Source organism: Triplophysa rosa, linkage group LG5, assembly GCF_024868665.1.
Source record: "Triplophysa rosa linkage group LG5, Trosa_1v2, whole genome shotgun sequence".
NCBI lineage: Eukaryota > Metazoa > Chordata > Actinopteri > Cypriniformes > Nemacheilidae > Triplophysa > Triplophysa rosa.
This window is the reverse complement of record NC_079894.1, coordinates 8,339,284-8,366,747: the sequence shown is the minus strand read 5'-3', so window position 1 is coordinate 8,366,747 and position 27,464 is coordinate 8,339,284. Positions and strand designations below refer to the sequence as shown.

At 39.3% G+C, this 27,464-nt stretch overlaps 1 protein-coding gene across 1 annotated transcript in view; it reads left to right on the top strand.

Annotated features, from left to right (window-relative positions):
* cdh7a (cadherin 7a) overlaps nucleotides 1-27,464 on the top strand; it is a 61,859-nt gene that overhangs the window by 23,384 nt on the left and 11,011 nt on the right. The window contains exons 3-9 of the mRNA XM_057332962.1: nucleotides 1,241-1,535; nucleotides 3,685-3,804; nucleotides 4,787-4,954; nucleotides 5,469-5,656; nucleotides 10,934-11,187; nucleotides 11,657-11,793; nucleotides 17,744-17,865. Coding sequence (XP_057188945.1) covers nucleotides 1,241-1,535; nucleotides 3,685-3,804; nucleotides 4,787-4,954; nucleotides 5,469-5,656; nucleotides 10,934-11,187; nucleotides 11,657-11,793; nucleotides 17,744-17,865 — 1,284 coding nt within the window. The remainder of the gene's footprint in view (nucleotides 1-1,240; nucleotides 1,536-3,684; nucleotides 3,805-4,786; nucleotides 4,955-5,468; nucleotides 5,657-10,933; nucleotides 11,188-11,656; nucleotides 11,794-17,743; nucleotides 17,866-27,464) is intronic.

Genomic DNA, 27,464 nt, shown 5'->3' with positions numbered 1-27,464 from the left:
GCAGTATTTCTTGGTTTCACGACTGATTTATGATATGGCAGGACTGCTTAAACGAAGCAAATAAGTTGTCATTTTATTCTGGCAAGATCCTGCATGAAAGCATCGTTCCACAATGAAATACAGTCTCTTGAGATATATGGAATTGGAGACCAAAAAAGTTTTGCAATGATATGAATAAAGTGAGACCACCGAAAAGAAAATGCTTACGATACTCAAGAGAGCAGGAATAAAATCTCTAAGCTACAATACAAGAAATTATAAACTATAAAAAACTGTTTAACGTTGGTGACAGAAATACCAATTCAGTTACCATGAAATAGCAACAGCATGAGAAATAGGCTCATAATGAGGATTTCTGGACTGTGAATAAATTGGCGATGGATCTAGTGTTTGGTGCACTAGAATGTGCTTTATGTTTTGTTACTGGTGTGCGTTGTTGGCACTATTCAATCTCGACTTAGTGAAGATGAAACGGGTGAAAAAGAGTTTGTTTTCCACGACAAAGCGTAACTGCAATAGCGTATTTAAGTAACCTCTCAGGACAGACAGAAATTGCTTACCACGTGTCTCTATTCTAAACTATGATTGGCCATCTCGAAAGTCAGTTATCATCCTCGGATTTTAAATGTAATGCAGTCAAATTTGGTTTTGTCCATTTTTGTCAAGAACAGTTTCATGTTTTTTTTTCACACTGATAGGCTTAGGTTATTTTTTATTATTACTCCTTTGTAAATCATGCTTCTTTCCTCTCTTGAATGGATCTGTGCCCTTCGTGAGCCACCTTAGTAAAAAATCAGGACCCCTGTTGACCGTAAAGCATCGCACCATCACTCTGTCTCCATCGCCACTGTTGTTCAAATACTGAAGCTTTTTGTCATTCTTGACAGAAAAGTTACTCACCGCAACATCGTCTAAAGACATATTCTGTATAACAGGACACAAACCAGAAATAGACATTTTTATCTACCCATGTTTTCTCAGGTAGCATGAGAAAGAATAACTTAAGTTTTGACATATTTATTCGGTCAGTTTTCATTTTGTTGACATGAGCATTTCTTTGCACAAATCTGCCGGAGAGGGTTTCTCCCCATTTATTATTTAAACCACTGCAGAAGTTTATTCCCATGAGTAAACAGACTTACTGGCTTTATGCATTACTGCGCTAAATAGACAAAAACTACAGTTACAGTGACAATAGGTGCAAATTACTGACTTTTTTCTCATTTTTGTCCCATTCCAGCTTCACTCTGATGTAGATAATGGTGAGGGGAAAGTCAAATATGTGCTGAACGGTGAGGGTGCATCCTCCATTTTCACCATTGATGAGAATACAGGTGACATACATGCCACCAAACGCCTGGACCGAGAAGAACAAGCCTACTACACGCTTCGAGCTCAGGCCAGAGACCGCGCCACCAACCTGCCCGTCGAACCGGAGTCTGAATTTGTTATCAAAGTGCAGGATATTAATGACAACGAACCCAAGTTTTTGGATGGCCCTTACAATGCTCAAGTACCAGAAATGTCACCTGTTGGTAAGTGCCTTGGATTTTGTTATACACATATAGTCACGAGTGACTATATGTCATCATGTGTCATGATGGTTATTAGTTAATGAGCGCTGTACCAAAACCTACTAAGCTGCCTTGCACAGACAGCTGCCTTCTAAAGACCATCAGAGAACATCATAAGTCACTGATATAGAATCCTCCACATGCACAGCAGCTTACAGAAATAGTCCTCCACTAAAGCTGGGTGGTATGAAGGCAACAGTACTGTTGCCACAGAATACAATTTTATTGCTACAGAGTTTTCTATTCTGCGTGTGTACCACAGTATGAGCTAACTCCCCCCTGCACGTTATACAGAGTAGAGTTAGATGCTGCACGTGAGACTGCATGTTAGATGCTGTTATGGATGCGACATTTGCAATCAAATGTCAAATATAAACTCTTAGAGAATGTATTTATTACCAGTTTTTGAACCCCAGTGATAGAGTCCAGACATCAGAAAACACGTTTTCTATTTACGATGAGGGAAGTAAACATGCATTATGTGTGTGTCATTTCTGAGAGATGACATTGTAGGATTTTTGAGAATTAAAGTGCACAAACCATCAGCAATAAGACCCAACAAATGATATAAAACATAAAATAGTTATTATAATTTGATTTTCAATTGCCCGTTCATAAGGATTATGGACCATTATGGATGTGACTATTCTGAAAGCAGCACTTATATATGACTATGGAAAATCATGCTTTAAAATTAAAGGTTTAGATACTTTAAGAGAGATGTCACATGGGTATTTAAGACACCAGATATTGACATCTGAGATATCAGTATGGAGAAAACCTTTGGTAAAAGGTACTTTTTAGTTTGGGTTTACCTGAAAGAACTTGATCACCTAAGAACATGGATATTCACATTGAACGTCCCCCATACTGGGCAGTTGTTTGTCAGTTTGGCCATGCACAGTAGCTGACAATCACACAAGCATTGACATGCTGTTTTAAAAGAGCAATTAACATGCTGGCTGCAAGTGTCTGTCCTACGCCGTGAACAAAGCCATTAGCCTCTGTGAATGCAAGCGACCCTTGTCCTCAATGTCTGCTTTATAGATCCATTTAAATTCATTAGCAGTCAACCGGTGATGAATGGATTTGATTAACGAGAAAATGATTAATTTAATTTGGTAATTAAGAAACAGGAGATTGTTTGCAAGTGTGGGGACCACAGCCTAACCCAGACACGTCTCTCTTACACCAGACCAGAGTGCAAATTCATAACATATGCCTTTATACTCTCATCCAATGTATTTTACATATTGTGCCTGTTATTGTGAGGTAGGTTTAAGAGATTATCAAGTGCCGCACAGCACATGCCTGTCTCTCTAACTGTCTGTAAATGTACCAGCCTGTGAAAATGATGAGGTACAAGGTAACATATGAAAACCGAAATCACACCATCTGATAAAGAGTTACTCATTTGGCTCGGGTCCTTCCTGCGGTTAGGAGTTGCCAAGATGCAGCGTGCCTCCAGATGTTTAGCTTACAAATATGACGACATCTGGGCCTGTCCCCAAATGTCTTTTTGAGTTTTTTACGAGCAGACGCGTTTAGGAATAATCAGCCATTTCTGAGGGACACCGCAGTCGGGGCCGGCCTGTAAATTGTGTTCAAATGAAGGCCTGGCACTTTCCATTAGCCATTTTACAGTTTAAATAAAATCTGGGAAATATCAGAGAGCCAGTAAAGCTGTATTAAACGTCTCTTTGTGCTGCTAGGTTCCAGCTCGAAATGAAGAACAGCATCTCTGTGAGCCGCAGATGTTCAGTTTGTCTCATTCAACAAGAAACCTTGACTTGATAAGAAAGCCAAACGTGTGCACATTTGTTTTGTCCTTCTGGGCTTTTTGCAGAAGTGCATCTCTTAATTAGTGCTAAGGAGACACGTTTGTAAGTAACCAAGACAGGTACAAGAATACAAAATGCTGCAGAGGTAAACAGAGCAGGAACAGCAAAAATGCACCAAACCTTTTTCGCTATAACAGGCCAGTTGTTGTCTATGTTGAACTGATAAGCTCTATCAAACGTCTAGGCAGTAACTGAGATTCAGTTATTTCGATTAAGATTTACGGACATTTGGTACCATTTTAAGCAGATCTGTGGTTGATTTGTTCCAGGCACATCTGTGGTTGAGGTTAAGGCGACTGACGCGGACGACCCCACGTATGGAAACAGCGCCAGGGTCATCTATAGCATCCTTGAGGGACAACCCTATTTCTCAGTGGAACCCAAAACAGGTACAGTACACACAAGATTGTGTTTGCGTCTTGAGAAATCTGTCGGGGCATTAAAAGCGTATTCGCCTTCAACAAGAATTTGAGCGTACTGTTCATTTTTGCCCATGTAGCTTTTTAGGTCAAAAAGTGTCTATTTGCGGTTTATTCAGAAGTGTGATTTTACTAGTGCTTACTTCATATATACAGTAGAATAGGATTGAAAAAAGAAAATAAACTCATGCTTCTCATTTGGTATTAGGCTTGAGTGACATGGCTGACATGCTAACCACCAATTCCTTTAACGGCAATGTGGAAGTATCAAGAGACCCGTGTTTTGATTGACTCACTTTAACATGGAAAAGTTGATAGGACTTGTGATGAAGTTACTGGCACACATTACCACTTGATTACAGGGAATGAAATCCTTAATGTAATCAGCACTCCAGCTGTAACTGAGGTCATTTCCACATATGGACTCAATCAACGGGCTAAATTACAAACCCTGATTAAACTTTCTCTCCCTTTTCTTTTAAAGTCTAGGATCATTTTAGAGATTCCGTCTGAGAAAATGATGCGAGGTGTAGCAAATAGCAGCACGTATTGATTAGGATTTATCATAGCTGCTCGCGCGCTAAAGGAAAGATGTACTATTTAATCAGTCTTGGGTGTGCAATCCAATGATAATTCCAAAACCAACAATGGTTTGGGGTGGAAATTGATTTTTGAAGTTCTGCACTGGATTTGACTCATCGATGAGAGATCCATTATGATACGGACTAACAAATCGGCGAAAGGTCCTTGCTATAGGGAGATTATGAAATGGTAATCCTATTTTAATTGATGCACGCTCCATCTCCTTAAAATGCAGAGGGGACAGCGATTCATTCTGTAATCTAGTTGTATTTTCACAGCTCCTGCCGGCAAGGATATTATCATTAAACTGTGCGATGAATCATGTGCAACAACACCGGACGTTCTGTAAAACAGCCACTTTTCTGTGCAGGCATCGTGAGGACGGCTCTGCCCAACATGGACCGAGAAGCACGGGACCAATACCTGCTGGTGATCCAAGCCAAAGACATGGTGGGCCAGATGGGAGGGCTCTCGGGGACGACGTCGGTGACGGTCACGCTGTCGGACGTTAACGACAATCCACCCCACTTCTCACGGAGTACGATTTTATTACCAGCTATAAAACAAACGCGGACCTGATCCGTCATTAATGCACGCTGTCACTTTGGTTAATTTGCATTAATTTGCATTAAGTAATCTGAGAAGCTTAATGACTCGGGCTGATCTCGTATTATACAGTTCTAGCGCTCGCTCTAGTCGCTGCGCAATTACTAGGTAGATCTTCTGAAACGTAGAAGAATAGAATTGTAAAGTCTTCTTTTCTAATAGAGGATTTTTTTTAGATCACAGTCATTTCCTTTTCTATTTATAGCAGCGTGATAACATCACCACCGCCAGCATGTGTCCACGAGTGTGTAGAATGAGCGCGCAGAGCTTATAGACCGTCCTCGTGCAAGCTGTATCTGTAGAGTGGCTTTACCTGCCACAGAGCAGAGAGATACATTATTAGCTTAGACCAGACTCTAACAGCTGGGTGATAAGAAAGGAAAAAAGAGAAATAGTATCATCAATAACCTCCGCGTGTGTGTGTGTTTGCCGGTCCTCTTTTGCAGAATCCTATCAGTTTGCTGTGCCCGAATCCCTGCCTGTGGCATCGGTGGTGGCCAAGATAAAAGCCTTGGATTCTGACATTGGACCAAATGCTGAGATGGACTACAGAATTATAGAGGGCGATGGCCTTGGGGTGTTCAGGGTCGCGACAGACAAAGATACCCAGGAAGGAGTCATAACTCTGCAGAAGGTAGGCCAGAGACAGCCCAAACCTTATATGTGCTTTTGGCCCTTGCTATGACAGCATATAAATGAGGGTGAACGTTGTGCGAGTGCATGGTGCAGCCCGGTCCAAACAAATCTTACAATCCAGACATGAAATGAAAAACATAAGCTATAAAAGTCTGAGACCACAGTGCAAATCTAGTAATTACACTGTGCTGGAAATGACTGCAGTGTTTTAGAATTTTGAAAAATTATGACACAGTTTGTTTTTGAAATTATTTTAATATAATTTAAGTATGTTCACCATGTATGTCACATATGTTTATCTCTTCATGATAACAAAAAGTAAGTGTGCTTGATGTAATTGTGTTTTCAGGTAAGGTCAGAGATCAATCTCAAGACCGCATGTACTGTACGTACATGTACAAAGGATGGAAAACTTAAATCAAAACTCTTACTTTTATTTCCGACAAAGTAATTTAGTATTTTTCACGCCTAGTCAAAAGCAGAGGTGAAAGAGTACTGGAAATTTATACTTAAGTACAAGTACTATTACATTGCTGAAATTGTACTCAATTACAAGTAAAAGTACTGGTGTTAAAAAAGTAATTGAGTAAAAGTATAAATTACTCTTCTCAAAAACTACTCAGAGTACTAGTTACTCGTTACTTTTTAGGCGGTGTTATTTAATGAATTAAGAATAATTATTAATAATCAAATTTGGAGATTTATATAGAAAATAGCTACTTACAGTATAACAAAACACATATTTACCTTACTGATAAAGCATATAACTGGATACAACTCAGACAAAATAAGATTCAATGTGTTGTGGTGTTCTGTCTGTCTGTCTGTCTATTATGAGCTCAGTTTTCCAGGTAAAACCATTTATGCACTTCCAACACTGTTCAATCATGTGTACTAGGCCCCACAATGCAGAAATTAATAAATAAGAGCCCCAAATACTGCATGCAAAAAATGCTAAACATTTGTAACCTAAATTGCATTGGATTAGCATTAGCAGTCATATCTGTAGCGGAGCTGGCTGATCAATTACTCAAGCTCAAGCCATCCAACATGTATGTGACATTATTTCTTAGGTAGAACAATAAAGATTTTTACCTGGAGTTGTGGTCCATGGTTTTTCATGGTTCATGTCTTTAAAAGTTCAAAATACAGATAGAGGCAACATAAAAGTAATCCCTGCGGCTTCTTTCGATGTAATGACGTCTTATTTAAGCGAGTCAATCGAACTGTGCAAGAAACTGAATGTTATTACAACATTATAACTGATAATGCACAGTTTGCGAAACTGCTTCGCATGCGTTCCAATCGCATATGTTCCCTACTCACTTGTAAGGGCAGAGCACTTAGTGTAGAGACTTTGGAGAGAGATGGACAATTTTATCTCATGATATAGCCGTTTGGATGAAAGTTGACAAACGGAGTGATACAGGAACTCAATATTTCTCCATATCTCGGACGAGCCTTCGTATTGTGTCCCTTTCCCGCATTGACTTTCACGTGCGCAAAACCGTTGTTTGATTCGCGCCCTGCCTGCCGCACACGTTCCTCCTCCATGATTAAACTTAATTGGCGGCAGATGTCTTGAAATCTGTGTGACGCAAGTTTTCTATGCGTGATTTGAGTGGACGGGGTCACGTGACGGGACTGATTATTCTCCTTAGCTAATCACATGAAAATTAAACATAGCGACGTAGCAAAGTAGCGACGACAATGTGAGGAAAAATAGCGCAGTAAAAGTACCGATACAGCACTAAAAATGTACTCAAGTAAAAGTAAAAGTACACTGTTTTAAAACTACTTAAAAAAGTACAATTCCTGAAAAAAACTACTCAATTACAGTAATTTGAGTATTTGTAATTCGTTACTTTCTACCACTGGTCAAAAGTACCCCGGAACTGTTTGCTTTCCTACATTCTTCAAAATATCTTCTTTTGTGTTGAACAGAAGAACAAAGAAATTTATACAGATTCAAACAACTTTCAGATTTCAGCCCACAATAGCCAACTAAATTAACCAGTCTTACTAAATTTGCAAAGCTCATTCGCATCTTGCGTTCTCTTGTGGTTTACTGAGCTTTGAATGATTCACAGATTTTTTATATTCACTAATAACTGAACAGTTTCAACAGTTTAAACGAATCGGTTCAAATGAGTCATTTGTTTGCGAGTCGTTCTGATCGCAAAGTGTGTTCATAATGGCAAACTCGCTGTGTATAGTATAACGCTGATTCAACGAGCCAGCTGCACAGCTTAAAACATTATACAATGATGTACGCCACGTTAATTTAAGAAACCTTTTAAGAAATTGAACATACTTGTCTACAAAACAAACAATATTCACCTGAAAAGCCGTGAAACACAGCTAATGCAGCTCTTATTAGCTCTTGTACTGCGACTCTTCAGCACCTCACTGGGATGATAATGAAACAGCGCCTCCTCTGCAGTTATAAATGACAGTCTGTTGACACTATACATAGAGTGTTTTTTGTGAAGACACCCGACATAATTTTGGCGAGAGACTGAGGTGGCCCAAAAGTTGATGGAATCGGCCGCCTCCAATTTTTCTATGCAGGAAAATCCCTGAAGACAGAATTTTCATTTTTTTAATGGTTCTTCTTTAATGGTAAGCATCCTGTTGCTCCCATGCACATAATAATGAAGTACTCCTTCTAACAGGTGGTCATGAGTCATGACCCATGTCTAGACCTCTATCCCACCCACAACAGACCCCTGACATTCGCTTACATGCAAAACACTATTATAAATAACATGTATGTTAGAATTCATATAGCATTTTGAGCTATGAGAAACATTCTGCTCTAGAACTAAGCATTACACTTTCCAGTAAAAACCTATATTTCATGACAAACTGTCTTTATGTACTCTGTGTCCTTGACTGGACCTCACGAACAGTCACCCTCACTACGGGTGACCCTTTGAGACATGTCCTCGACCCTCGATTGTTCATTCCGTTGACTCATCTTGGTTGCCAGGCACCCTGGCAACCACATCATCAAGTATACAGATGACATGGCGATGCTAGGGCTCATCAACAATGATGATGAGATCGCACGCAGAGAGGAGATGAGAGGCCCTGAAATATGGTGTGTAGTCAACAACTATCTCTTAATGTCAACAAGACAAAAGAGATAATTGTTGACTTCAGGAAATCATCAGTGTTTGGAAACTGCTCTTCCTCTGCCTGGAAGCCCCCGCAGTGAAGACTGCTCAGCATGTCACGTCCCCGCGAGCGGCATATATAAAGCCAGTCTGGAACAGCATGAGGACAATATTTTGGCCTTTAGCTTTTTTGCCCTTCTCCCCTCTGGAAGAGGACTCAAAAATGTACTCTTTTGAACAATGAGACTCGAAGGGTTTCTTCCCAGAGGCTGTCATGATTTTTAATAGCTTTGCCTTGTTACCTATATATGGAAGCATATCGGTAGCTATTTTCAATTTGAAATGCAATACGCAAAATGGCAATGCAGTATGTAAAATGACAATGCAATTGTGTATTTAAATATACATTTTAAATAACATATGTGCAACATTAGTTGCAAAATTTAAATAAAAATTCAATTATATCAATTACATTTGTCAGTTCCTACACTAGTTTTAATATGTTATTTAAATGGATATTTTTAACGCTCTTTAAGTTGCAAAATTAAAATTAAAATGCATTCCCAAGATTGATTATATGTGTTGAAGCAAAACTGTAGCAAAATGATAATTAAATTTTTGTGTTGACCCCTTATTTGCTGCCTGCGCTTGGGTTCTTGCCCCACATCCCTGACACCCCCTCCCTCTTTAAGGCGCAGATGGGTTTACTTTAGATGCAATATAGAGAGCCAAACTGTGCAATGTTTTATTTATTAAAATTATTTATCAAAAAATTTCTTTGGATTGAATTATATTACATTTTGTTATGCCAATTGTTGATGTGCTATGAATTGCCTTTTTGACTCCAAGTTTAACATTAACTGTAAAAACATTTATTCATTAGAAAAATGGCCAAATTCTAAGAAATATCTTTAAACGTATTTCAATGCTCATTTTGTATAATTTTAAAATATTAGTCATCTTGAGGCCCCCTTTTTGAGAACTACTGGTATAGGGGACACTGGGGCTAATTGTCACATACATTAAAGCACATATCTTAAAGTCTTGGCCATAAAAAAAAGCTGTTGAATATTTCCAGCATTTGAATATTTCCAGTATTATCGCCTAATGGTGGGTTCACCAAACCTGAAGCATCACATTTTTCACTCTATATTATTCGCGGGATTACTTGGTTTTAATTGCACAAGCGACACGAAAAACATGGCGTGACGGGGAGTGTCTTCACCCGTCCGGATGTGTCAAACCAGACGTCTCAATAAGCACTTTGAAAATTTCGCTCATGTTGAAATTTTTCCACTTGTGTGGAAGACACGATTGAGGCAAATATCGTGCGTTTGTGGCATTGTGGAATTCACGTCTATTCAAGTTTTTGCATTTACTTGCGCAAATAGTTAGTCTAATACATAGTCTTGGTGTGAACCCATCATTAGAAAACCGATGCATTTGATTTAACAAACCGTTTACTTTCTGCGACAACATGCGTCAATAGTCTAAAGCTTGTATTTTCGATATTGTATTTTCGATTATAAACATTTTCGTGTTTAGACCTTGTGAGTGACAATATCCTCATATGAAAACCCCCCAGCATATCCCCATATGAAAACCCCCCAGCGACTCCTTTACAATGTTAAATAGTTGTGGGTTTCGTGAAAACTACTTTTTATTTCTTTCCCTGATATATAGAATTGACAATTAACTGACTTTGACTTTTCATTTTAAAGCCACAGTTAAACACGCTGGATTTGGTTGTGCCCTGAGGGAAGTTATGTATTGTCAGTGATATGAAGCAGGCACAGAAGGCAGTTTTCAATGCACTGCATATTACAGCAGACAGGAGTGATAAATGACTATATAAGAAAGTATTCCACAAGACATTTTCAACATCATGTATCTCTGTCTTAAAATCAATGTACTGCTTTGACACTGTTCTTTTCGTGTCCTGTCAATCGATAGCAATACTTCAATGAAATATGAGAGTTAAGAGGAGAGCATCAAGGCTTCTCGGACGCATTATGCGTACACACGTCGCAGGGCCGCGAACTTTGTTTTCGCGACTTGCCTCGATACATATCACAGACGCCGTGTCCTTGTTTTCCAATTTAAAACTAACTCTTCCACACTTTTCCCCACCCTCCCTTTTGTGCTCTTTACCTTAGAATCTCGACTTTGAGACAAAGTCAAGCTACACTCTGAAAATTGAGGCATCCAACAGGAACATAGATCCACGCTTCTTGTCTCAAGGACCGTTCAGCGATACGGCAATGGTGAGGGTGACTGTGGAGAATGTCGATGAGCCTCCGATTTTCTCGTCGCCGCTCAGTAAAATGTTTGTCTCTGAGGCTGCTAAAGTGGGAACCATCATAGGGACCGTCTCTGCTCTGGACCCCGATTCCACCAACAGCCCTATTAGGTACGATACGATCTACATGATGTTTTGCAACAAAGCCTTGCCGTTTTTATGAAGGCAAGATTAAATTACAATCTTGAGAAAGACTAAAAGGATTCAAGCATAAAACCTTAATTGCCTCGTGGACAATTTTCACTTCTGTTTTATTGCGTTCCTTTATGAATTAGCTCGATAGCGGCTCTACGCACAAGGATAATACATGTGCATGTCTTTCGCACCGTTAATATTGCATTTCATTATTTCCTTTGCTTATAGAGGAGTGGACTTAAATGTTGTAAAGGAGTGGACTTGGGTGTTTTTACCTAAGAGACAAATGCTTATAATTGACTAGTTCTGTGCCTGAGAGCCGCTGGAAAACTCAGATTGCTGGCTGGGGATTCTCACTTGCAACAATAGCTTTAGGCTACATCCATAAGACTTGTTAAAAGTGAAAGCTTCTGTGTTTTGTTTTGACTGTCATGTTTTTCCACAGGTATTCGATAGACAGAAACACAGACCTGGAACGATTTTTCAACATCGAGGCAGCAACAGGGGTCATCAGCACAGCGAAAGCATTAGACAGAGAAGCCAATGCTGTACACAACATCACCATCCTCGCTACTGAAAGTTGTGAGTCAACTCCTAATCAAATCATTTCAACACTAATAGAGCTACTGTTACTCTCTGAAGGTCCCTTGGATGCCGTATAATATGGTCCTCTCCTGAAACCAAGGGTATATGAATTTGACATATGAAAGAGATTTTTTTTCCGTTTATGTGCCGCCATGCTCCTTTATGTTACGGAACAAGGTCTATCTGTTGATTTGTCCTTCACAAATGAGCCATTCAGACATATTTTTGTATTGAAAGATAGTCGGCTCACATTTAATTTCATTTCATATTGTTGAGCTTCGAGCAGCTGTGTTTCACTTTCTGCTAATCAAAATTCTATTAGGATGAAATCCTTCAAACAGCAATAAAACATGTAATTCAAGCCTTCCCAGCAATTTCCCGAATGAATGTCATTATCCCAAGGCTAGCAGGCTTTGCTTGGCCTAACATTTAGCGTTACTTGTGCTGTTACTTGTTACTTGTACATGTGCTGTGAGCACGTGTCGTGTCTGTCTCGCTGTCGTACAGCTGTGAGTTCTGTAGAGATGATAATTCAATCTGTGTGGACGCTACGAACAGATGCCGTGCCACCGAGGTGACCGCTGTCCGTTGGCACCTCCAGAATTCATGTAGTTTGATCGAGTCTCACCCGTGATTGTAGCCGATGGCCAGAACCGCAGCTTCCTCCTCTCACACGTATGATTTTCACCACGACCTTTGTTTTGAACCACTGCAGCATTTGCACAGACAGACGTAACCATGTTGACTTGAGTGACGGAGGGGAATAATGCGTCTAATAAATTCTTAACCCATATTCACAAATGTGGACACCCCTAACCAAAGTTTACATGTTTACTCCCTTAAACAATCAGTCTAGTGTCTGAAATGGGTTTTGGCAGAGACGATTGAAATGTCCTTTTCTATTTGCTTGTAAGAATGAGATGGAGAACTCTAAAGGTAGCTTCAAAGTCATTTGTCTTCAGGCAGTGTTAGGTAAAGAGCTAATGGCTCTGAAACTCATAAGGGAGGAAATCTCAATTTTTGAAAATGGATTTTTCTTTTGTTCGGAGGGCAACGGTATTTGAAAGGGGCAGCCGACGAATGCCGCCACACGTGCCAGGAATCTCCTTCTCTGGTCAATCATTTACAACTTATTACATTTGTGGCTGCATTTAACATGCCGAATTATGATTCTGTGCCTGAAGGCATCGGTTGTGACATTATAGTCATCATGACGACAATGTGCTTAATGGTCACTGTCCGTGGCACATCGAATCTGAGGTAACTTATCGCCCGTTTTATTGTTCAGAACATTGTAAAGCCAGTTATGATACCAATCCGGAGGTGGCAGGCTGCCTGGATTTCTCTCGTACCCTAAAGTCATATTAATAGATTAATCGGTTCAAACCGAGCACAGTTTCTTTTTCCACGGCTGCAACTCAGCATGTTTCCTGCAGGTGTGTAAGGTACAGAGGCAGATGGGCTCTATATATCTTTGGCTGAAGATACTGGGAGGCAAGAGGAATATATTTACAGGCGCGCTTTTGCTTAATACTGAATAGTTTGCGGTTGACAGTTAGGCTGAATTCTGCTAGCCGTGTGAAGAGGCAAGCTAGCGTAGTATATACAATAAATCACAGCGTTTTCATTGAAAATCAACTCGGAATGAGCCAGCATAATTCCAGCCCGCTGCCCGCTGTGTGTTCACACCTGCAGAATTGATTTATTTATGCTCTCCATCAACTCATTTGGCTGAAGACCACATTTGGTCCTCCTCAATGCCCTCACCGTCTTCCGTGCCAAAATTATGAGAAGCTGAATGAGAGGACGGCTCGCGAAAATGCATAGAGAATTTTGTTAAAGCATGTCGATAAACAAACGAGTGAGATGCTCTTAAATGCTTTTGATGTATTGATCTTGTAGCAGACAGTTTGCGTTGTGAGCCTATGCGTAGAATGAGAGGATGTATTAGAAAACAGCAGTCGGCTCGCCAAAAGGAAACTAGCAGCTGTGTATGTTCTGGTTGACTAGAGGCAGTGTGCCCTCAACAGGTGTTTGGTGTTGCTTGTGCTTAAATAGAAGTACCATCTGAGATATCTACATTGCATAGTTACACAACAAAAATAACCCCACGCCCTCTCGCAGTCTGTTAATTTGTCGATTGCCAAGTGCAGCATCCGCTGATGGTTGGAAATATCACCCTACTGCTAAAAGCAGGAAAAATGATGTACATTAATGTACAGAACCCTCATGCATGTACATTAGCTGTAGCAGAACAAGGTTATTTATTGTTTTGTTTTGTTTTGTTTTTGCTTGGCACTTGCCTATTTGTGTCTGCCGTTTCAGATTGAATTGCTGATAAATGGGATGATGTTGCAATTGGATTATTTATTTTGACAGCTTTAATTTGATTCAAAGTCACATAAAATTATGTTGCTTGTATTGCAGCGGTAAATTTCCTGTAGTCCTTTTATTGCCCTTTGGACTCATGGGAACACTGAGCAAAAAAAAAACGTTAACAGCTAATTCACCGTTCCATGTCATATGACATGGCTAAAACGAATATTATGGTTTGTTTTAGATGTAATGCAATGAGTATACACGACTTAAGGTTCAAAAACGCTGTATTTTCCACATACCGTGCATGTTTGTATCTCCTTTTTGCCCCGCCTCTCTGAAATGCAGATTTTTTACAAAGCTCATCGCTGAAAAGCGAGGTGTGCTATGATTGGCCAGTTAACCAGTGCGTAGTGATTGGTTGAATACTGCAAGCGTGTGCCGGAAATCAGAGCCATTGAGAGAGAGAGTTCTGCCAACTCCGTTGACTTCAATGGAACAGTTTTTTCACAGCAATGGAGGCTCTTAATAGTTCCCGGAAGTTACTAGTAACGCATGGATCTGCGACTAAACAGACCAACTGAGGTAAATTTCTAACCCATTTAAAGACGAAAGCCATTTAATGAATAAAAAAATGAAAGAAATAAAGCATTTAAAGAGAAAACATAACTTCCTGGAACTATCTGAAGGCTCCATGAATCACGTGACGCTCCAGCGTTTTGGACTTCCGTTGGCAGAACTCTCTCTCTCAATGGCTCTGACGGAAATGTAACGCCTCTTATCATATTTGGAACATCAGGTTCCAAAGCAATTGTAATGACAGGTACGCCCACCTTACTTGCGTATACATTTGGGTGGTCTTAGTCAAATCATACCACGAACTGACGTAGATTTGTGGGGGTGTGGTTACACGAGGTGTTTCAGGCAGGTCTGGGTGAGCATTCGCTTTTAGATAGAATGCATCTTTTGTTCCGACACTTTCATTTTTGAAATTCGTGTCTAATACATGCATGGGCAACTTATAACAGACCAAAGACACAGAAAAACAGTATTCGCGCCATATGACCCCTTGAAAACGTTTCGAAAGCTTTGTCTCTTTATTTATGAGAGGGTCAAATTGTTTCTTCTTCAGATATCATTTCTGGCGCTTTGTTCCTCATTTTATCCTGAAAACAAACTATTTCAAGGGTATTTAGAGCACTTGGAGTTTAGGCTGTGTCTTGTGCTTGAGCTCCTTCATTACAAAAAGCAGCCCAATGGAGTTTCAAGGCTCGTTCAAGAATTATTAAACTGAGATAAACATGTGAACTTGAGTTTCACAAAAATGAAATTCTGTCATTATTTACTCGTGACATTCGTGATGCTCCAGACTTGCTGTGAACACAGAAAGAGGACTGTTTCACACCGCATGAGTAAGCAGAGCAGATTTGTTTTGCGTCCATGTTAACAGGTTACAGCGCTCACACTTCACACAACAGCAGTGCAGCAGGAGTTTGGGTGATGATCTTATTTTTGCTGTGCTGCTCACTCCCAGTATATGAATAAATTCACACAGAAAAAATAACAAATGCCCTACAAAAGCATCTTTGGGTCGTGTGTATATGAATGTTAGAAGACAAAAACAAAATGACAACACACTGTGTAACATAAATTAAAATGATTTTAAATACACCTATAGAAGTTTGGTTCTATAATTTAAAGCAGTATTTTAAAAACCAATCACAGTGAAGTAAACAAATGCTTGTGACAGAGCTTATGGTCTGCTAAATTAAGAAATTAGACCATTCTTCGCTACAGCAGTGGATGTCACTATGACCCCTTAAATATTTTTATCAACAAAGGACAAAGCGTGGGTTGTAGTAGCTTTGGCAGATGGTAAATTAACTTATATATATTAAGTTAACATACATATATGTATTTGGGTAGTTGGCAAAATCGTGTCCTACGATATTAACAAAAATAAAATAAAAAGATTTACGCATTTGGCAGACGCTTTTATCCAAAGCAACTTACATTGCATTATACTATACATTTGTATGAGAGTATATGCAATCATCGGATTGAACCCATGACCTTGCCGTTTGCTAGAGCCATGCTCGAACCTCTGAGCTACCAAAAAGCTGTGAGATAAATCTCTCTTATGCTATTTTATATTATAAATATAAAAAATGATTCTAATATAAAAATATAATATATTATTAACAGTTTGTTTTCTATATTTTTTCTATGTCACACCATAGGACACATGTACAGTATATTTGTCAACTACCCATTTAAAGGTGCTGTGTGTATTTCTTTTTTGGGATGATCTATTGACAGAATTGCAATATAATATTCATAACTATGTCTTCAGAGGTGTGTAAAGACCTTACATAATGAAGTATTATGTTTTTATTACCTTAGAATTAGCTATTTCTGTATACACACAGCGCAGGTCCACTTGCATGGAATTCATCATGTTGTTTCCACAGTAGCCCTAAACGGACAAACTGCTCTACAGAGCGTGTTTTGTTAATACGTTATCTCCTTCGGCAGATAAGCGGAAACGTGATGATATCTTAGGCCTGTGTCAGCCACTGTAGTGCTTCGAAATGGAGGGGTGGAGTGAGCCGTGTGTTGCAATTATCAACCTCACCGTATATGCTGCTAAATTTCATACACTGGACCTTTAAATATTTCTTCCTTCTTCATCTTAAAAAGAATGAAACAAGTACTATCAGTATTCAGTGGTTGTATGTTATGGTTAATATACGTTCATTTGAGCCACATCTGTTACACATTAAAGATGCACAGTGTGAAATCCCACAGAGAATCTGCCGCTGCTGTAGTTTTCCCGCAGTTTTACAGCACATGTATAGCATAGCGTAAGACGTTTTTCAATTACACTTCAAAGTGACCACATTGTCATGCTCCTAAAAAGCACTATAAAACACCATAGAAGTAGTTCATACATTCATGACTATGTTTCAACATCTCTGAAGCCATAAGATAAAATAAGAAGAAATTTCACTCAAAGCTAAGTCATAGTTACTGGTAATCTTCACCTATGCCGCGGCTGTCAGATCAAATATAGTGCACACATCAAACATCAAAGGTCATTGAAGTGTCTGAGAACGTCAACCCTGCACTATAGTTCTGCTCCTTTTGTGTGCGTGTGTGCTTCACGAAACAAAAATAACAGCATATATCTTTTGAATGACACGAGTGAATAAAGACAGAAATGTTTGGGTGAACAACTTTTTAAAAACTGTAATATTAAAGGAACAGTTCACCCAAAATGTTTAATTCTGCCATCATTTACTCACCCTCGAGACACAGAGAAAGATATTTGGAAGAATGCTTGTAACCAGACAGTTTTTGGACCCAATTGACTGCCATAGTAGGAAAAATGACAATGGTAGTCAAAAGTGCCTCAGAACTGTTTGCTGTCCCACATTCTTGAAAATTTCTTCTTTTTGTGTTCAGTGGAACAAAGACATTTATACAGATTTGGAACAACTTGAGAGTGAGTAAATGATGGCAGAATTTCTATTCTGGGTGAACTGTCCCTATACAAGAAACCTTGTAGGAAACAAGACTCCTTCCTCCATCACATATTTAAATAAATGTTTTGGTTTCTCTGTGATTTCAGTGGATCCATCACAGGTTGGAAAAGGCGTGGCTCTAATCACAGTGATGGACATCAATGACAACGCTCCAGTCTTTGCCATCGAGTATGAAACCTACCTGTGTGAAAGCGCTGGACCAGGACAGGTACTAAAGCGCTTTAATCTGTAACCTACTGTAAAGCCTTTTATATCAAATGTGAAATGTGCTATATGCAGATGTGCATACTCATTTTTGTTTAGAATAACTGCTAATAGACCATTTGTCCTGCACCGTTCTGCAGTGTAGGGTTTGAATCAATGTGCAAATAATATTTCATTTAATTCATCTTGATTGTATGAGCCTTGGATATCTATGATGTCCTCCATCAGAAAATTCAACAAGAAAAATCTGGACTTTAAAGAGCTCAGAGAGACACAGATGGACAAAATGACAGCAACAGGATTCTTGTGGCTTTCTGCTGCATATCACTCTAATCAGGGGGTCAAAACATTGTGTGCTCATGTGGAAAAATCCTTCCACTGATGCAAATGAGACAGAGGGGACCGTGGCATGAAATTGGTTTGTTGGGTAGCGTGGCGTTGTGTCAAGTAGGCAGTATGAGATCCTGCAGCGGCCAATTGCAGAATGCACACAAACAAACAGTTTAGTCGCCGTAAATACCTCAGCATGCGCTGATGCAGACGCATTCTCTGAATGTTTGTCAGAATGTCATTACCAAGATGAATGTCATGTACTTAACATTATATGACTACATAGTGGAACTTTTTCTGTCCTAATGGGAATGTTGAAAGTCGCTGACTGATTTTGTTACACGAGGTTAAATTGATCTTGAAAGTTCTCTCAATGTAAAATTATTTTCTCTATAAAATCAAATTTAATACGGTGTGCCATTGCTCATTTACATAATCGGTTCATTTACATCTTTTGACAGACGACGTGTGTGTTTAGTATAGAATTAATAGTCAATCTTTGGCAGAGCCGTTTGAAATTCCTGCTTATTACTTTACAATGTTATTATTAGTGCGTCTGAAATTGACTTGATCTAATCAGTTATTTTGGGAGCAGCGAAAGGATGATAAAAGATGTTTTTCTTTTTTCCTTAAAAAAAATAACGTCTCCCACAAGAGCCCTCGAAACAAAGAGAGAACAAAACAAGGCTGCAGGGTCTACTGAGCATGAGATACAATCCCCCGTTGGAGCATCATTGTCTGTACCATAACAATTAGTCCTGGCCTGCCCGTGTCCCAGAGTCACAGTGAATCATGTTTGTTTTGCCTAAGTGAAAAGGTGCCGGTGGTCTCCTTTCACCAATACTATCTCAGCCTTGAAACGCATTACCGGAGTCCCTTAAGACCCCGTATGTGTTTTGGACACCCCAGACTTCCATCACTAAGTTTCAAATGCCTCTCTTATATTAGAGGCTAGATTACTTTCTTGCCTCTCCGAGGAACAGTGGATTGGTCTCTCCTTCTCTGAATAGAGTTGAAAGCTCCTGTATGTTTTCATAATCATTTAGCATCCCTGGTGACTCACACTCACATCTGTATCTTTAAACACAGGGCCACTCGAGCAATAGTCAGACGGCGTCTCAATAACGCGCATCTCTCCTGCGAGTCTTAGCACGGCGAATCTGTGCTTATCGCAGCAACCCTTAAACCTCTGTACCTGCAGCAGAGAGGCTCTCAGACGTCCCAGAGTGCTCTCTGAATCTGTAAGTCAGAGCCTTTGAATGAGGTGTTCCTAGAGCTGTTAGACGAGGAGTTTTGATCAGAGAGATGTTTTGCCGCGAGACACAATATCATCAACAAACAGCGATGACACTTCACGTTCTTTGTCACTTCGGCGCCTCGCAAAACAGTTGCGACCGCCGTTTGCTGATTTGCGTCTGAGAGAAAATAAGCTCTTTTCCCTCAGACGCGCGCCTGTTGTTACATTGTCAGCGAGCGTATATCCCCATCGTTGTTTTCATACGCCTCATCTGCACATTTGTATATTAAGAGCTTCACACCTGCTCCATGAAGATGCCAGTCTTTCTGAAAGCAAGCGTATAGAGCCTTTGACTGAATGTGAATGAACTCCTTCGAATTGCCGGGAGAGAAAACGAATTGTTTAGAGGTTTTAGTGAAAATTATATAGATAAAATACGGAGACAGATCAGTCTCAAATATAATACATTTACAAACCACAATTCATAAATTCACAGCACAGTTCACATTCACAAAATCTGATTCTTAAATTCAAAACGCATTCATAAATTCACAAACATTTTCCCCAAATGCTCACACAAATATTTCTCGCAAAAATAAATTCAGAATGTTTTCACAAATATGTATATATCAGGTTCTTGAATTACTTTCCAATAAACATTTGTGAATATTGTTACATGTATTTATGGATTGGTGAATCTGCATTTGCAAATCGTGACACGTGTATGGATTACTTTGAATTTGTGTGGTATTTTTGAGACGTTCCTGCCACGGTCAGATTCACACGTCTTTTTTTGAAGGACGGCCTCTTTAGCCAATCACATTGCGCTTATAATCCACCAATCAAACACTACTTCCTGAAGTGACTCGAGAAGCTCAACGCTGCACAGTACTGTGCAGTGTGCCTGCATCAGTTCAGAAACAGAGAGGGACGCTTTCAGCAAGACCACACTCAACAAGTAAGTAAAGTTTACTTTTTATACCTGATGCCACTCTATATCTCATAAAATATTCATAAAGCTTGGTTTTGTTACTGAGCTGGCGGTGTTGAATTGAAGTTGAACATGTTTGAACTGGTGTTTGTAAGAAGGCTGTTGCAATTAGCAGAGCCTTTAAAATACAGTCGCCACACTATGACAGTCTGTTTGAACAACCCCCTGAAGCTACAGTATTTACAGCCAATGCTAAATATTAACACATTAAATGCACTGATACATAAATCTGAGAAAGCTGGGAAAATATATGCTTTCAGTGACGGTCCGTGACTTCTCTTCCGGGGAGGCACGAATTGCGAAGCTCATCAAACCATGTATGTAGCCCATCATGTGCGTGGCTCGTCATGTCAAAATATGTTTTCGTCGTGTCTCAAGAGACGCTCGCATTCACAACATACTGGCAAGACACTCTCTTAACACTTAACTATAATTACACACGAGACTAAGCGAGTATCTAGCAAACGCGAGCATCTCTTTTATAATAAACCCTCTTGACGCATCTAAAGCAGGCACGTATTTTGACATGATACGTGATTGCACATAGTTCACGTGACGAACACATATTTTCACATGACGGGCCACACACATGACGAACCAAACACATATTTTGCATTTTTGCCTCCCTGGAAGAGAAGTGTCAGTGATCATCCAGCTGTTGCTGTCATGTTTTGGAGAAAAGAAAAGACGTTCGGGAATGAAAATGAAAGCATCAGCAGCAGGTCATCTTCACTCATTTTATTGACTGGGGAAACTGCAGCACGCAGGCCTAAAATAAACAACATTATCGTTGTCGTCCGCTGGTGTGGACGCAAATATAGTTATAGTTATAATATGAATGGAACCGAACGGACTATGACGACCTGTCACGTCTACTTTGTTTCGCCATACTTTTAAAACGAACAGAAAATATTTATAATAACACAATGTCTAATGTTGTTTTGCGACGTTGTTTCTGGATCTGATTCTGTAAAGCATGCATCTTTCACTCAGACCCCCACATTTGGCAGTAATTGCAAAATGAATAAGGCAACAAACATTTTATTTGTTAATATATCCAGGTAGTAGATGAGCCTTTCCTTGATTGGAAAGTCGTCATACTCATTAAACCTCTTACAGGTAGAAAAAGGAGACCAGAAAAGGCATAAACATGAAAATAGCCATTGCATCCTTTTAATTTTATACCAGTGATGATAGTAAAAATAGTAAAAACTAAATGTCACCAGTACAGCAACAGTTACCTAAAAAGTCAAGTTAATTTAGTAAGTAACCAACTGTCAAGCAAATGTAGCAATGTAGTTAAACATGAAATATTTGTGACATAGTGAAGTTGAAATATGTTCCATGGGTATGTATCTGTTTCACTTGTTTGTCTGGTCTCTTGTCTTTGTATTATTATTAATGTATGAATTTATGATATAAAACTGCCCATATTATATCAAGTGCCTCAAATCATATTAATATCTGCTTTAAAAATTAGTGAAAATGTGTGGCCTTGTATGTGGTAGCACTTTGGCACTTGACGATGAATTTATAACTAATTTCAGACAATATTCAATTCAATTCTATCTTACAGGCTAATCATCATACCACCCCACCAGCTCCAGCAACTCCACCAGTCCAACGACCCCACTGAGTAACTGCATCACTCTACCAGAAAATTCATCACTCCACTCATTAGCCATCCTGCTAATCACATTTAAGAGTGAAATAAAATAATAATAAGGTTCTGTCATTTCAGTCTTCGTAACAGACTACCTGCTTAATAATGACAATAACGAAATAATAATCAGTCCTACTGTACGTGTGTAGTGTTTGTTGTATTATTTGCCTGTATTAAATAAATGATAAGAACAACACCCACCACAACTGAAACTTGAGACTGCATGACTACAGGAAAATCTCTTGCTTAGACTTTTCTTTCAGCTCCTATTAAGGAGAGAGAACAATGTGTCAAAGGTATAAGTTGTGTGGCACAGTTTAAATTCATCAATGTATCTAATGGTTTATTGTTAGTATAGTTAACTGAAGTTAGAATACTGTATATAAATCTAAGTAGCTATTATCTACCAATACACATTAACTAAAGCTGACTACTACTGGATGTATGAGAGGTCAACTAATGTCGTCTTTACACAGCAAAGGCGGCACAGAAACCGAATCTGAAGCGGCTTAAAACCACGAAAATGAGCATTTACACAGAGCGTTAATGCGGCTCTAAAGCGGCATAAATGCATTTACACAGGAATTAAAATAATGCGAAATAATGCTGAACATAACCACAAAAACACAGAGCGTTAATGCAGCTCTAAAGCGGCATAAATGCATTTACACAGGAATTAAAATAATGCGAAATAATGCTGAACATAACCACAAAAGCACAGTTCTAACAATATGCTGATAAAATAATATCTTAAATTAAACAATATAAACTAAAAATATATATATACTGACACTAATAATAACAATGCATACTTTAGGATAAAAGCAATAATAGGCTATACATGCAACATTTTAAATGATTTTCCTAGCTAACAAACACTCGGGCACCTCACCGCAAATTGAAAGACGCCAAAAGTTGTTTTAAATAGCCACAAATTCACTGTCGACCAGGTAAATGAACAGTTCCGATGTTACAGCAAATGTTACCAGATCGTTTTCGTCTATGAAATATTGTCCTCAATGAGATGCGTCTGGAAATATAACGACAAAATCTGTGCATCTGTGCACAAGCGCTACTGTTCTCACTTTACGATCTGGACCGAAGCACACTTGCATTATTATGATGCGACTGTTTTGAGGTAGACAGTAAGAAAAGCACACACTCTCTCATCACAACACAATGTTAAGTTTGTGATTTATTATGTGTTCGACTTCATGCGTGCTGCGGAGACCCATCTGCTTAAGTAACACGAGAGCTTTTCAAATAACTCTGCGACACTGCATCCGACAAACCTAATATTTGAAGCCGTTTGAGACGCACAGTAAAACATGTCTGCATGTGATCGTGTCACACGTATACTGGAAGTTTTTTTCCACGAAGGAGAGGAGCTTAAGGAGGAATTTAAACAATGTCATGAGTTCAAATAAAAAAATCTGAATGCCGGGCCTGAGTCACAAACAATCATACTCCAAACATTTTTCTAAATTAACTTTAAAAAGAAACGAAACTAAATAAATGTAATTTGCCATTAAAAACTAATCTTAACTATTTTAATGGCTGAAAACGGTCTCAAAATTTACATCCTGCATTCAAACTGTGCCACAGCCTGCCTGAGTAAACAAAAATACTCCAAACATTTTTCCTCATTAAATCATTTTATGAAGAAATTAAACGAAAAATTTGTTTGAATTATTTAAAAAAAACCTGTGTTGTTATTATTAGCCTAAAAGAAATGTGGCTATGTGTTTTTGGCTTCATCTTCACTCTCTCACTTTCTGCTGATATGACAATGACGTAGTTTAGAGCGGCTTTAATGCGCCTTCATTTACACTAAACCTGAGCCGCATCAGAGTCGCCTTTGATACTAGGGTCTGAGGAGGGTCAGAGGCGGCATATTTTAGATCGGCCTCTCGTATTTTAGATCGGCCTCTGCGTCTTTACACAGAAATTTAATCCGCCACAGAGACGCCTTAACTCGCCTGTGTAAAGATGCCATAATATGTTAAAAAGACAAGAAATTCAGTAATTTCAGCAACAAATGTGGTCGAAAAATACTGAAATAAATGTGCTTCGGTGCTGAAATTCAATATTTGAAAATATCTATCACCACAAGTCATATTCCACGCCATTTCCCTTCTTTCATTAACATATCAAAGCTTTAAATATGCTTTGTCTTGCGAATCGCGATGACATCCTGAAGAGGTAAAACATTGCCAGCATTTGAAATATAACAGCAGAGGTTCCAACGCCCCCGAGTCAACACCCCCGAGCTCCAACTACAATATTTAAAATTACTCTTATTTTATCGCTCTTATTTTAACCCTTTCGGCCTTCCACATCCTCTCTCTCTCCGGTGTCGCGTTTCTGTTCCCGCCCTCTCATTCCTCATTAGCTTCTCCTTAGTGGTTGATCCTTGTCACCTGCCCGTCACCCTCCCTGTGTTATCATCCCTCGTTTGTATACCCCTTTAAAAAGCCCTCGTGTCTATTGTCTTGTGCTCGTTCATTGTCTGTGGTCATACCTCTGTGCTGTTTTTGTTACGGTTACCTGACTCGTGCTGGTGTTCGTTCAGTAAGTCTAGTTAGTGTTAGTTCCTTGTAGTTTTGTCTAGTGTTGTACTTAGTCTTTGTTAGTTTAGTCAGTTTATGTTCCCGTTTACCTGTTATATTATTTCCCTTGTTATCGTGTCTTGTTTTCCCCACCGTGGGTTTTTGTTTTACGTTTCTTGTTATAATAAAAGTCTTTGTGTTAACCCCTTCATCCCCCGCTGTCTGCAAATTGGTTTCTTCCCCGTGAATCATGAAACTCTGGTAACTGCAATGGTACAGTCTTCTTACAAACACCAGTTCAAACATGTTCACCTTCAATTCAACACCGTCAGCTCGGTAACAAAAACAAGCTTTATGAATATTTTATGAGATATAGAGTGGCATCAGGTATAAAAAGTAAACTTTACTTACTTGTTGAGTGTGGTCTTGCTGAAAGCATCCCTCTCTGTTTTTGAACTGATGCAGGCACACTGCACAGTTGAGCTTCTCGAGTCACTTCAGGAAGTGGTGTTTGATTGGTGGATTGTAAGCGCAATGTGATTGGCTAAAGAGGCCTTCAAAAAAAAGATACGTGTGAATCTGACCGTGGCAGGAACGTCTCAAAAATACCACACACAAATTCAAAGTAATCCGTACACGTGTCGCGATTTGCAAATGCAGATTCACCAATCCATAAATACATGTAACAACATTCACAAATGTTTATTGGAAAGTAATTCAAGAACCTGATATATACATATTTGTGAAAACATTCTGAATTTAGTTCTGCGAGAAATATTTGTGTGAGCATTTGTGGAAAATGTTTGTGAATTTATGAATTGTGTTATGAATTTACGAATCAGATTTTGTGAATGTGAATTGTTCTGTGAATTTATGAATTGTGTTTTGTAAATGTATTATATTTGAGACTGATCTGTCTCCATATGTAAAGGGATAGTTCACCCAAAAATTCTGTCATCATTTACTCACCCTCTTGTCAATTCTGCAGAACACGAAAGAAGATATTTTGAAGAATGTTGGTAACTGAACAACGGCGGTACCCATTCTCTTCTATTGTATGGACACAAAACCAATGCAAGTGAATGGGTGCCGCCGTTGTTTGGTTACCAACATTATTAAAAATATCTTCTTTTGGTTTCAAACAGGTTTGAAATTATGTCAATAATGACAGAATTTTCATTTTTGGATGAACTATCCCTTTAAATAGATTTAAATACATATTTCTCCAAATCATATACAGTAGATGACCTCATTAATCGACTAGTCGACCATCGTGACCTATCCCATATAGGTCAGTGTGATGTGAGTGAGCAGGAAATTTCCGCATCATTGCATCCGAGTTTAAAACAGATGGCTTGTTGAAAGAGGTCCCCAGATCCCCATCCAACAAGTGCCTGTAATGGGGTCGCACAAAACGCATGTCTTCACCTTCCAGATCAGAGCTTTTTCCTCAGTGCCCTTGGTTTCTCTTTTGTTCCTAATATGATACGAATTTAATAGAAGCTTAATACGAATGGAAGCTGCGGTCTCTAAATGAGCCAGATGATTTGTTACAGGTGATTTAGCAGATTAGATTATGAGGAGTGAGTGTTTTCCCAGGGGTTCTTTATCTCTTTAAGGTCGTCTATATTCTACCTCGTCTCTTTGTGCCTCAGAGACGCGGTCAGCAGTGGCAGGCTGACAAACCGCTGCTTTACAGAGCCAGCTCGCTACCGTGAACATTCCTCTATCGCTTTGTACAAGCTCGGACGGCACAGGAGAGATTCTTGCCCTCCAGCCAATTTTTTCTTGCGAAGGAGAGCAAAAATCAACACGTGAGGCACTTTTTGGTCACATGTGAGTCGTTCGGTACTTGTTAATGCAGCGATAATGATCGGCTTTCCATGTCTTCAGGGTCAGTAAATGCAAAAGCAGGTTTTGTTTAAAACCTCAGATACTCTGCCTTGGCAAGACGTTCCATTGGTTTTAAATAAACCAGTTGCATTGTTGATTTTATCAATACACTCTGCATTCGTCCTAATGGACTATCTGTAATTAATTTTGTCGCGGTTTACTGTAATCTGTGCTGAAGGAACATTCCGCGCCGGGATGCACAGAGTTTTACGATTTCAAAAATATTTACACACAAATGATAAATCCCTCATAGTTCCCATTGCCAAATAATCACTTAACGTAAGTGGGGGAGGTGACGTTAAATAAAATAACCGAGAGGAGAATTATAGCGCTGAAAAGCTCCCGCTTAGCACAAGGTCACAGTGTTCCAGGCGACGATGCTAATAGAGTCTGTTAGCCGCCGCTTCGGCGCATTTGCTCCTTCTCGGCTGGTGCAATGGGGTTTTAGGAGATTTTTCAAGCAGATTGAGTTTGTGCTGACTGTAGCCTGACGCTAGGGAAGAGCTGTGCACACAGTATTTAACCCAGCCAAAGCCCACAGATTAGGCCACAAAAGTGTGTCAGGAGAATCTTCTTAGTGGACCACCTGATGGGTCACCCTGATATTCATCTCGAAAACGCAGCACTTTGCCGTGCTTTGCAGGGTTCGGTCCAGTTGTATGCCGGGATGGCCTTCTACTTTACTAAATCCCCAGATACCGCGTAAGCGTTGTCAATTGCAGATATTTTAGCGACTTATTATATCCCCGGATGTTGTTTTCAGCATGGTTTCAGATCATTCTTAATGTGCAATTTGACATTGTGAAATGTGTGTTTTTCTCCAAGTTCACCCCCTTGGAAATTCAGTCAATCGCTTAAAATTGGTCCACGGTTTTGCATGAAATATTCAGGTTTACCTATAATATGAAATATTCATCGCTTAACTGACACTGCAGCGGTT